At 37.5% G+C, this 13,479-nt stretch overlaps 1 protein-coding gene across 1 annotated transcript in view; it reads left to right on the forward strand.

Annotated features, from left to right (window-relative positions):
- The first annotated feature begins 530 nt into the window (after positions 1-530).
- Positions 531-13,479, forward strand: part of col7a1l (collagen type VII alpha 1-like) — a 64,277-nt gene continuing 51,328 nt past the window's right edge. Inside the window, exons 1-4 of the mRNA XM_081362633.1 lie at positions 531-769; positions 7,022-7,249; positions 12,489-12,669; positions 12,768-12,927. Coding sequence (XP_081218759.1) covers positions 7,168-7,249; positions 12,489-12,669; positions 12,768-12,927 — 423 coding nt within the window. The 5' untranslated portion in view covers positions 531-769; positions 7,022-7,167. The remainder of the gene's footprint in view (positions 770-7,021; positions 7,250-12,488; positions 12,670-12,767; positions 12,928-13,479) is intronic.

Consider the following 13,479-nt stretch of genomic DNA (forward strand, 5'->3'; position numbering starts at 1 on the left):
TAATTGATTATGTTCACCTGCGTCTTGCTTGGTTCATCATTTAGCTCAACATAGGAGTCCATAACAGAACAGTTTGTGGAGTGTTTGTATTTTGGCCATTAGCTTTTTGTAATGCAGTGATTTTAATAACTTGCTGCTGGAGTTTTTAATGTCATGATGCTGCTCAGGTGACTTAGATGCACATAATAACTGTGCAAGACCTCAAAACATAACAATATAAAACAAAGTCAATTACCAAGGATAATGTTGCATATTGTTTATATGAAGATTTTGCAACAAACGTTTAACCACTGAAGAAACATTTGAAATTCAGAATGAATGATACAAAAAACAGACAAACCTCTTTGCAAAGAACCAAATGTCTTTAACTCAGTTTGTGCCTAAATCATTATATGGAATTATCTTCAGCTTCTTAGTTGCTGCTCTCTCTTTCTTACTTTTCTTTTCACTCTCTCTCCCCATCCATCTTCTTGCTGTAACTGTGAGCCAACCTGTTGTAGCTCTTCCACACCCCCTAAACTTTCCCCTTTAGAGGTATTTGCTTCATTCATTCACTCTCTCTTTCCCTCACACACCCTTTTGCTCTGTTGGATTCTCACACCCCTCGTCCTGGGACAGTGTACTACAACGTGTGGAGTCCCGTAACCTGTGCTTGGATTGTATTATTACCTGACGGATCTGCACCGGACTGGGTCTGTTTCCCGTGGACAGCAGTTTTTGCATTCGAGAGGAGGATCATGGTGCAGGGGACAGTGGGACAGTGGGAAAGGTGAGAGAGGGTCTCTGTATGAACTTTGCAGCCCAGTGCCTCACAATGCAGAAAGCTGTATATCTATCTAGCTCACTGCCAAGTTTCTTTCTCTCGTTTTCTTTTTCTTGCACACTCTGGATGTGGGCCATTCTCTCAAAGTTTCTAAGCCAGTAGTTCTCAAGTTTTGCTTGGGATTTAGACTTTCTTGGACATCAAGTGCCAATCCATCTCAGAAGAATGAATATTTAATCTAGTTTGATTTGTATTTTCTTTTACTCTGTGTAGTTTGGTGCATGGTTTTTGAGGATGAAGCAATATTATGCAACCTATGTTAGCATGCATCTATTTTGGCTAGCTTCAACAGAATGACTCTAATATGAATTGACTCTAAAATATTGTAGAGTTCGAATGGGTGCATAATGTTTTCTCATCCTTTAAAAGATGACATCTTTCCCACTCACAGCGACCCAATAAAAACAGACCTGCGGCCCATTTTAGGGTCATGACCCTTAAGGTGAGAACCACTGGTCTAAGCTCCTGCAATTTTGCGTTTTAAAGTTCATTTTCTCAAACATCTACTGATTAGAACTGGTATAATTTGACCCAAGTTCATTTATTTGTTTAATGCATTTTTTGATTAGGTAATTGTGGAACAAAATCCGAGACTCAATCCACTATGTGCCTTTCCACTCCATTTACCTCTGCGTCTGACGGCTTCAATAGCCCTGCTAATGCAACTAAAATGCCTTGAGCAAAATAATAGAGTGTGTCTGTGATGCCTCCAGCCTGATAGCTTATTCCTTCACGCACAGGCTTTTACACGCCCCTCGAAGTTGAACGGCACTCCGGCTTTAGTCGTACAGCCATGAGCCGCATAAAGTCACTTCATAACTGCACGTTGGCGGCTTGCCTCTTTCTGACGCTGATAAGCCTCCACAAACAGTGTCCTTTCCGGCTTTTATTGTGAGCAAGCGAGTACTGAGAGTATGCGTATGGACATTTGCACTACAACAGATGTTTTGTGAGGACTCTCCTCCCAGTATCTTAAAAACATTCATCGCTGAAGCGTCATTTAAGGATGTTTGGCTCATCTCATGAATGGCCGCTATTGAACTTTGTGTTCATGTTTGATTTTGTGCATTCACCATTGCGCTCCATGCAACAATTGCGTGGACTGTTTGGATTGGCGTCCCTCCATGTGTTCGCTATAGTGCATTTTTGGACGCTTTTAAGAAATGTAGTTTAAATGTGCGTTTAACTCTTAATTTAGAGCCTGTGAAGTGACCGTATGTAGAAACTGCTAACAAACAGCAGGGCTTGTAGAGAGAGCAAGAAGGAGAATTGGGTCGGCTCTTGTACCTTTACAATCCTTTAAAGTGCGCAATCCAGCTGCACGCTCACCTCTCTGGTCGGCCTGCGCTTGTGAGATTACATTATCTGTATGCTGTGTGCAAGTTGCTGTGTGGCAGACATCAAAAAAATATATAGCTTGAGTCACAGCGGTCGCACCTTCCTTTCTGTACGTGGGCACGAATAATCGCTCGTTCAATCAGATTCATTCATAAATCGCACAATCAGACGGCAGTCTCCAAAGTGCAGCAATTCAGAAAGTCTTATCTGCCCCGTCCAGAGAACCAGAGTCCATGTAAAGTCATGTAAACTAACTGTGGTACAGAAGTGCTTGAGGTTACATGCTCGAACAGGACTGAGTTTGAGTGGTATGTGCAGAGTTCATGGCCACAAAGTTGTTTGATGAAAAATCTGACAGCGTTCCACTGCGTCTGATGCTTTCTGTGCTAACTTTGAATGCTAAGGGCTGCTTAAAAGTGTCTTTCGTGATAATATAAAGTTTTAGCACTACCGTATGTAAAAATGCTTTATAGACTCTTGTGTACCCCAGAGAAGTTTGTTAAAGTCAGCGAACCCTTGCAGCTGCATTAATTTTGTGGACTGTCAGACTCGTTCCCTGCACATTAGAGATGGCAGTTGTGCAGTAAACCATTGCATTTGGATGGTTGTGGTTTCTGCACAGCTTGACAGTGCTGTCTGTTGGTTGAACAGAGACTCGCTAGTCATAAATATTCCCTACTGATGTAACCTGACAAAGCCATAGCGGTTCTGCGCGAGATCATTGATTCCATATGCTATGTAGTTAGTTAGCACAGTATTTGGAATGACAGTTTTTATTTGGAGAGGAAGCTGTTCGCCTGTCTGATGCTTCTGGATTTTGTATGCTTTTACAGTTTGGGATTAGTCCTGATTTCAAAGGATGAAGAGATTTTGCCATAGTTAAAGCTTCTCAGGTGTTAGGAGATTTTATTTTCAATTCTGTGTTCTGTTGGTCCAGTATTTACAACAACTCAACTTCAGGAGAATATGGAAGCCTGTTTAACGTCACATTGTGAGAGATAAAGTCACAATTACAAGAAGTAAAGTAACAATTGTGACATATAAAGTCTCACTGTGAGATATTGAATCACAATTATGGCCTATAAAGTCACATTGTGAGATATTTAGTCACAATCACAAGAAATACATTTGCAATTGTGACATATACTCACATTGTAAGATATCAAGTCACCTTTATGACATAAAAAGTCACATTGTGAGATATTAAGTCACAATTACAAGAAATAGTCACATTGTGAGATATTAAGGGCCAGATTTACTAACAGCTTGCGCCAGCGCAAACCCTCTTTTGGCGTTAAAAAACTACTGTCAGGATTTACTAAAGACACGCAGTGAAAAAATTGTGCTGAAAAGGCATGGACAGGGTTATTATTGTAGCTGACCTAATTGTATATGCTTTCGTAGGAGTTTCCCTTTCAGATGTAAATTATGGGAGGAGAGCATTTAAATGAATCAGGTGCTTTACAAAGGTTTGCGCTCGTCAATTTACTGGTATTTGCGCCATTATTTACCGTCTTTAACCAGAATCAAATATTCGCTGCTGTTGGTCACTACAGTAATGATCCGGCTGCATCTGTGTTCTTTAATTTGCATGCCGTCAGTAGATCAAGCGCAGAACTTTCCACTTTCATCTGCGCTTTTTTGAAATTGCTCTCTCATGCTAATTTGCCCTGTAGTGTTTAGTAAATCTGGCCCTATGCCACTGTCATAAATTTCACAATCACAAAAAATAGTTGCAATTGAAGTGACGTGAATGCTAAGTATGGCAACTGCATTTAACTCATCCAAGTTAGTGCACACACATTAGGAGCAGTGAGTAGTGAAAACACACACTGCAAACTGTGGACACACACAAACCCAGAGCAGTGGGCAGCCATTTTTGCTGTGGCACCCAGGAAGCGATTGGGGGTTAGATGCCTTGCTCATGGGCATCTAAGTCATTTCCTGCCGGTACTGAGAATCAAACTTGCGACCTTCAGGTTACAAGTCCAACTCTCTAACCATTAGGTCACAACTGCCCCAAATTGGGCAGGGGGACGATATTAAGTCACAGTCACAAGAAATGAAGTCAAAATTGTGATATTTACAGTAAATTCACAATCACAAGAAATATAGTTGCGATTATGACCTATAGGGGAGTGCGGGGCACAACCTAACGCGGGGTTAGTTGTAACACGCTTGTTTTAAATACTTCCGCACATGCTTGGATGATGGAACTTTGTTTATTTACTAGTTGCCATAACAACACTATATAGAAAAAAAAAAATCCGCCAAAATTATTATTTTTTTTGGAAGATATCCATAGACATTTATTTAACCATAGCAAAAGTAAATGTCTTACTTAAGTTCATTTTTCATCTCTATTTTTTGTGTTTATTTAAAATAAGACAAATCTGATATTATTTTAATCTCCAAGGTGTTATTTAACAGTTGAGATAGTTATTTAATGCTTCGCTAACTAGCAGAAGACACTAGCCGGGTTTAAATCCCAGTTGTGCAGGCGGGGGCATGTTGTAACACTGCGTTACAATGTGCCCCTATTAGAAATATGCTATTATATTCTATACTTTTATTAATTTTATTGAGAAAACGTGAGAAAAAGGTGAATAAAGACTGAGAGTCAATGTCCAGAAATTACGAAGTATTTATTTGTTTTGAACTATGTTGTATAGCTGTGTTTTCATGTGTTCGTAGTCAAAACTCAAAAATGAGTTTATATTTAATTATTAAAAATTGCCATTATTTTATATGAAAAAGTTTTTTAATTGTATTTTATTTAGAAAATATTTTAGTTTGTTTTGTATATTTTTTTTTATTAGATCAGATAACATTTTAAGCTGCCATATGTCATGTTACAATGTGCCCCTCACATGTTACAATGTACCCCACCTATGGGGCATGTTGTCACATTTCACTTCCATTCTTTCGGCGTATATCAAGAAAAAGGTATATACTGTATTAATAAAACAAAAACACATAATTGTACTAGACATGTGGGAAATTAATGTGGGGAAAAATAAATACTCTGAACCATAAGTAGATTTACACAAACTGAGAAAGTCAAAAAGCGTTAGGTTGTGCCCCGCTCTCCCCTACAGTCACCCTGTGAGATATTAAATACTATGACATTGACCCCTGGTTTAGGCTAGGCCTAGTCCCAGACTTAAATGCATGTTTTATATATTTTATATATTTTAAGATATGTCAGTGCAAGTTGCTTTCAGTTAAAACAGCTCAAACACGCATTTTAGTCTGGGACTATAGGCTTAAGCCTTGTCTGTGAAACCGGGGAATAAAGATACATAGGTAAAAACCTAATTTTACTTTCAGATAAGTGAGGATTTTAGTGATAATGGAGAAGTTACATCAATGAATTGGTGTCCTTGAGGGGAAACTCATCCACCTTCTTAAAAAATCTAGAACCTTCTGTCCTAAAGGTAGATTGTACTGTATTTTCACTGCAGTTCTCACCTTACTCTTACTCTTACCACACACAGACATAAGTAATAATGAGCAGTCTTGGTGTCTTTCACAAAGGTCAAGTTTGTTGTGACACTTTGACCTCAATGTCAACTGCCATGTGTGATGTAACCTGCTAATAGTGTCAATTCACTGTTTTTGTAGCTTGGGAACAACGATGTGTGAAGATGCACTATAAATATATATAAAAAAATAACAAGTTTGATTAATGCTGTTGCCTAGTTCACTAGCATCCCATTTTGAAGACCAGAATCCAAAACACTATAAATGATGATGGGCAACTGGTGTTTGTCATTATTTACTTGTTCCATACCAGTTTGACTTTCTTTCTTGAATATAGAACACAAAAAAAAAATGTTTTCTTTTCCATAGATCGTTTGTGAATAATGACCAAGGCAGTGGCCTAAAATGACAAAAAAGCACCATAAAAGCATGATGGTTCCTATGACATACATACGCATCTGTTATAATATAGTTTTCTGAGGACATCCAACAGCTTTTTTTTAGGGTCATATGTTTGGGGTCAATGTTTTTGCACAAAGTCTCACTAAGACTGCATTTATTTTAATCAGACATACTGTTAAAATTGTAATATTGTAAAATATTATTGCAATTTAAAACAACTGTTGCCTATTTTAAGATATTTTAAAATGTAACTTATTCCTGTGATGATAAAGCTGAATTTTCAGCATCCAGTCTTCAGTGTCACATGATCCAACTAAAATTAGTCTAATATGCTGATTCGCTGCTCAAGAAACATTTCTTCTTATTATTATCAATGTTAAAAACAGTTGTGCTGCTATATATTTTGTGGAAACTGAAATAAATAGTTTTTCAGGATTCTCTGATAAATAGAAAGTTCAAAAGAACAGCATTTATTTGCGATAGAAATATTTTGTAACATTATAATTTACAGTCACTTGTGATCAATTGTGTCATGTTGCAACTCATTTTTGGGACCTTCCGTTATATGGAAGAACAACATGTACATCATGATACAATTATCATTCTTTTTACTGTACATATTATTATTGTATTACTATTTTATTATTGCTTGTCTTCTGTTGAATTTAACCCTGAGACGAATAAACTTAAAAGAATAGCATTGTGCAGTACCCCAGTTCCTTAACCTTAAACAATTCTCTTTTATTTGAATAATACCTGTCTCCATCTGAGAGCTATTCATTTCTTAACCGGCGCTCAGCGGGCCTGCACAGCCATATCTGACAGGATAAATGCGCCGGATTATACAGGCGATTTTCAGCGAAGATTCAGCGATTACATTGACTCTGCTAACAGAACAGATCAAAATGATTATTCTGAATGTGTGTATATGCATATGTATGACGATACCGATCTCTCTCTTCCTCTGTCTTACAGATAAAAGGGAGAGAGCATATCAGCTAAATAAATTGGAGAACAAGCCCGTCTCAGGACATCAGTCCAAGGAAGAGGATCTGCCGGCAGAGAGATAAGAGGGGGAGGACAGGGAACGAAAGAGAAAGTCAGAGGACGAGAGAGAGAGAATGGGATATTGCGGCATAGGCCTATGGATCTTCCTCTTGTCCCTGTCTCTCTCCCATCAAAACGCCACTGCAGAGGCTGAAGGTAGACTGCTGACTCATGCTTTATTTACATGCGATAGGGCCTCTTCAGTCCCCAGTGAACTGCCAATAACACGCCCTTCAATCAATCACACTCTGAAAAAGGTTGCAGGCAAGGTACAAAATGAACATTTGCCAAGCATTAAATGCTCAAGCAAAAAAAAAAAAAAATGTAGGTGAGTAACTAAAAATGAGTGACTTTCAGAATAAGCAAGAATGACATCCAACCCTTTGCGTTTGGATGTGAACGATTTGAATTAAGTCAGGGGTGTCTGTTCCTGCTCCTGTAGGGCCACTGTCCTGCAAAGTTTAGCCTGCAACCCAAATTAAACATCTGAACCAGCTAATCAAGGTCTTACTAGGCATAGAAACTTCCAGGCAGGTGTGTTCCAGGTGTCCTTCCAGGGACAAAAAGAAAGAAAACTTCCAAAAGAATGAAGGAAACATTTTAATTCACTTCATGATTTGACTAGCATCAAAAAAAAGTTTTTGAGATTTCTTTTACTTTCGCACTCTACAATTTCATACCAACAATATATAAGTTGATATGTATAGATGCTAGTTAATAAGTTGCAAATGCTGATGCATAACTATCCGTTATGTTATTAAAGCGAGACAGTAGAAAGTAAAAAAGTTAACACAATTAACAAATTTATTGTTATTAGTTAATTAATTAATACTCAGTTTTAAATAATCATATTTATTTTTATTTTTAATGTATTAGTTGAACAATTAATCAGTTACTGAAATGTTCGTGCTTTTTGCCTATTCATTTTTATTTTATTTTGTTATTTTATCAGTTGAAAAATGAATCAGTAACTTTTAAAAAAAATTTTTTTTATCTTTTTTATTTTTATTATTATTATTTTATTAGTTGAATAATTGATCAGTTACTTCAATGTTGGTGCTTTTTTGCCTAATTTATTTATTTATATGTAATTTAATTTTCACTCTTTTTTCAATTTACCTATCTTATTGTTTTCTAGGACAAATAATCAAGATATTAAAGATATACTGTACTAACTGTACATGCATCTATCTGGCAGATAGGTTTCTGTCACTGTTCTGTCCCAAAAATATAAATGTCCTTGACGAGCCCACAGTTCAAATCCTTACAAATTTCCAGTTGTATGAGATTCTTTATGCAATATTGTTTCAGGAAAGTTTACTTTTAATCATCACCATGTGTATCAGTTCACCTGAAGAGGCTGTACAGGTGGAGTTTTTTCCACATGTGTTCTGCTGAGTCAGCAGGTTCTGCTGCGGCACATATGCAGATCTCCTGCAGCTTGATCCCTCTGGTTTGAGCCTTTTAAGATAAATCATTGTACCCCTCTCTGATTTCCATCAGTTCAGAACTGTCTACAAAAAAACCAGTGTGTGTGTTTCTGTTTCACCTTGAGCTGTGTGTGTGAGAGAACGAGAAAGAGCAAGAATGTGAAACATATTGCATTCACGCAGGATGGTTTTAGAGGAGTCTGTCAGGACCAATTACTGACTGAGGCACTAATGCCCTGAAACACTGTAATTTTCCACACCTCTTCAAAATGGCTGTTTGCAGTGACAGACACTTGACTATGAAATGGAAAGAATGTGCTTTCTGAGGTCACGTCCTTGTACTCTTTCACCATCTCTTCCTGCTTTATGTCGAAACCCTGTTAAATGTAAAAGCAAAAGCAACGTACCCAGTAATCAACCCTTATATCTGCAAATACAAAGGTAGTCACTTCTCATTGCCTTCAGGGCATTGTTGTCATGTTAATAGCCTGTCAGTCTGTTACAATTGCTTTGAAAGTAAACAAATGTTTGCTTAATAACCTTATTTCTTTACTGACTCAGCACTGAATGCAGCTCTTTTATGTTGTATCGTGTTAAACTACATCGTCTTCACAGGCTGATGATTTTAATCTAGCAGCAGATGATTTTAGTGTAATCCTCTTTGCACACAACTGCACAGTCTGCAAGCTGCAGCTGAGATGTATCTAGAGATGTATCTAGAAAGTAAGACTGGAGAGATCTGTTTAAGCGCTGTATGCGATGAAGAGTCTCTCCTGACATGTGGCAGTGCTGTGTTGTGGCTCTTTTGAGGGTTGCAGGTATTACTGTGAATGCTATTGGATTTGACATTGTGAGGGGCAGCAGGGAAGAAATGATAATGATGGAGTGAACTCTGAATCAATCACTGAATTAATCAATGAACAAACAAATGAATGAATGAATGAATGAATGAATGAATGAATGAATGAATGAATGAATGAATGAATGAATGAATGAATGAATGAATGAATGAATGAAGGGATAGGGTTTGGTTCATGGTTTAATAATTTATTGTATTATAAAATGTTAAATGGCGTCTATGGCAGAACCCCAAGTGCAACATGTTTCTGGATTAACATCTTTGCTGATCCTGGAACAACATTCCAATCAATCAATCAGATTTGAGGGACTAGTTTACAGTTTATGTCAAGTTTAGGCTTACAACCAGGATTAGGTGCTACATCAGTGTTATTCACCTATCATTTCGCTTTGATTTTAGGCATAATTTATGAGTAGGGTTAGGTTTAGGGATGGGGAAAGGCAAAACAAAAATTTCAGACAGGAATGTGGTTCCAGTGTCAACAAAATATGTCTAACTTGGCAAAATCAGGATGTGCATGCCGTATACTGAAAGTTTTCACCTGCATTGAGATGCCTGGGCTGAGAGAACATCAGCCAAATTCACATTTTTCCAGTCTGTCTGTCCTCGTGTCTTCCATTGGTTGAATGCCTCTGGACCATCACCACTGACTGGACCGCTAAAGTTTACTTTTGATGAACTTCCCTATTGCACGAAAGCATTTTTCTCGCATAGAATGCTGTATGTGAGTGATAAATCACTACAGCCTGCAGTGTTTGTTCCCTTTTGATGTGGGTGGCACAGATTTTCCCAACTCTGTGCAGCAACTTTTCTGGAAATGAGACTTTTTATGTAGTTCCTGCCTGATGATCAATAACGCCATGGCGTTTAATGCATATACTATTGTTTCCAGAGCTCTGTGTTTTGATTTTATAATAGTGTCTGTCATCTTGTGGTTGTTTAGGGGGAAGAACATTTTTAGGGCATTCTTATGTGTGCTATCCCAAGGCGTCTTATACTGACGCTTTTGAAATTTCGTCTACATCGAACGCACATGGCACCCTTTAGCGTCAATATGAGACGCACACTGTAAAAAATGATCGTAATTTTAACGGTAAAAGACTGTAAAAACGCTACAGTGAAAAACTGTTAATTGGTTAACAGAAAGTTTCCGTACTATATACGGTAAATAACTGTGATAGATCTAATGGTACATTTAATGTAATTTTACTGTAAAATACTGTTAAATTGACAGTTTTTGAAAGTGAAAAAGAACAACTCATTGTATAATTTACAGTGAAAAACCGTAAATTGACATTCCCACAATTCCCTGTGTGACACTTCACATTTGATGTATTTTTGTTGAAATAACTGTTTCTTTTTAGTTTTCTTTGTTTTTTTCTAATCAGTTATGTACATTAGGGTTTTATGTTACATTTAATGTTGTTAAATTAATGTTTATTGCATTTTTAAAATTGCATGTGTGTTACCGTGATGGTGTTTAATGTTTGTGTGAATGACACTGTGCAGCTTAATCTATAGAATTAACTTTCTTTTGGAAGAGCTGCCTGTGATGAGCTTTGATTGATCATGTGACTATCATTACTGCTGTGACTGGTAGTTATCAGTGTATTATGGTACAAAACAGATATTAATACTTCAATAGGATGGTAAATTCACATTATATCAGATAATAAAATATGGTTTATTACTGTAAATTTTAAGTTAACTCTGTAAAACCAATAACGGGTTGCTACCGTATTTTTGACGGTAAAGGTCTGGCAACCACAGCTGCCGTTTTTTTTACCGTAAAAATCACGGTTAAATTTTTTACAGTGCAGATAGACATGGGCCAGAAGGCGCCTCCTAGCGGTCTAACCCTAACCCTACCCCAGACCTAAACCTACCCATAACCGAACAAAGCTCTGTGCGTGTCATATTGATGCTAAAGGGTGCCATGTGCGTTCGATGTAGACGAAATGTCAAAAGCGTCAGTATATGACGCCCTAGGATGAGAATGCGTTGGCTAGTTAGAGCCTTTGAAAAGCCTGGGATGTACTTGTCTCCTTCGGTTTTTGTTGTAAAACTATCTTCTCTGATCTCTGAGATCTGGATGTACATTGTCCCCTACTATTAAGTCTAATCTAGTACTGATTAGCCTCATCTTTAGAGAGTTGTCAGACTTGACATCTGCAGTCCACTTTGTGCCAGCCGTGACAAGTGTCACAATGATTGTGCAATCACCTCACAAGCAAGGTCACATTTGCACTGATCAAAGACAGAAATAAGTCATTATTTGGATCTATTTTCAGGATGCACACTACTGGAAAAGAAGCTCAGAAAACATCCTGAAAATGTTGGTCATATCAAACTATAACACAAGCATTGGATGACTGGACTTTAGGCTAATTATATTCTGATCAGGTCTAATTCTGTGTCTGTAGTTGCTGTTTCTGTTTAATGTGGTTTCTAAAGTGCAAATCACCAGGCATAAATTAAATAGCTCTGAAATCTGTTTTTTTTTCCTGAGACTACACTGCCATCTCATGGTGAATGCACACTTTGTGGCTGGGTGTGAACAAGAAAGCCTTGACGAGAATGCGTTGGACCCTTCAGTTATTATGGTTCAAAATTGAACTGAGAATGTTAATTCAGTTCCTGAAGTTTTATTAAAATGTGATGCAAAACTGCAATATAGTAAAACTGCAGTTAAATTCAGAGAAATTATAGATTCGAATACTGTTTGCTTTAAATATTATTTAATTATACTTATCAGTTTAACTTTAATTTTAGCCATATGGAGGAAGAACACTTCATTTTCCAGATTGCTCCAATTTACCTTAAATTCAAAAACAAAGCCAAAGAACATCAGACTTGCAAAAGACAAAGCTTTTTGTTGGACTAATAAAATACCTCTGTTGTGTTTGTGATCTTCTATGAATTGAAATCTTGCTGTTGATTCGATTCAGCTTTCTGTGGGGTGTGTGTCCAATTCCTCTGAATTGTGTCCAACTTTCTTAATATGAACTCTTAGCCATCTTTATAACATTTTCACTTATAAAAACAGTCTCAGCCATGGTAAAAGAAGAACATTTGTCAAAAATCAATCTCCCTTGTTCTTTTTCAGTATGCCGTACAGCCATGCCTGCTGATATTGTGTTCCTGGTGGATGATTCCTGGTCAGTGGGTCCGACCAGTTTCCAGCAGATCAAAGAGTTCATAGCGGACATCATCCGAGCATTCCAGGGAAGTGTGGTTGGACAGGAAGGCGTTCGCTTTGGAGTGACTGTCTATTCAGACTTGCCTAGGTCTGTATGCATATTGTATGCTGCATGTGTGAATACTATATGCTCGACCTTGTATCTTTGTAAGCATGAATAAACTGCTTGAATTTGTCCTTGTTCAGGATGCGCATAGCTGTGACGGATTATTCGACTCTGGAGGAAGTGCTCAGAGCCGTGGAGGAGTTGTCGTATGAGGGAGGCAGCAGCCGCACCGGCCTGGCATTGGAATTCCTCGTAGAGTCAGTGTTCAGTCCTTCTATCATCAGAGACAACTCCCCAAAGGTGTGACGCTTCAAACACTATCACTTCAAAACACCTTCTACCTGCCTAACCCATCTGTGAGATAAAAAAGACCAACTTTACACTGCAAAGGTGGCACAGAAGCTGCATCTAAAGTGCTATATATATATATATATACAAAAGACAAGTTCACACACAATCAAAGCCACGTTGGAGCCAAAATGGAGATTTTAAAATGGCTTTTATGCTGTCTTGCATATTACGCTAAATTTTAGGGCCTCTCAAGTTCACAATTAAAGATTCGAAACTGCTGCATGGTACAATCACAGCCAGAAATATATCAGAATATATTTGATTTTTTTTGTACAGTTAGGAGGATCAGGATTATGGACCAATGACATTTCAAAGTGGGTGGGGCTACACTCTTAAAAATAAAGGATCCAAATTTTTTTTTTTTTTTTTTTTTTTTGCAGGATCATGCCATAGAAGAACCATTTTTGGTTCACAAAACACATTTCACTGAACAGTTATTAAAATATATATTTTTTTTAAATCTAAAGAACCTTTTTCTACTATAAAGAACCTTTTGTGCAA

This window comes from Scardinius erythrophthalmus, assembly GCF_964197995.2.
Source record: "Scardinius erythrophthalmus genome assembly, chromosome: 4".
Classification (NCBI taxonomy): Eukaryota; Metazoa; Chordata; class Actinopteri; order Cypriniformes; family Leuciscidae; genus Scardinius; species Scardinius erythrophthalmus.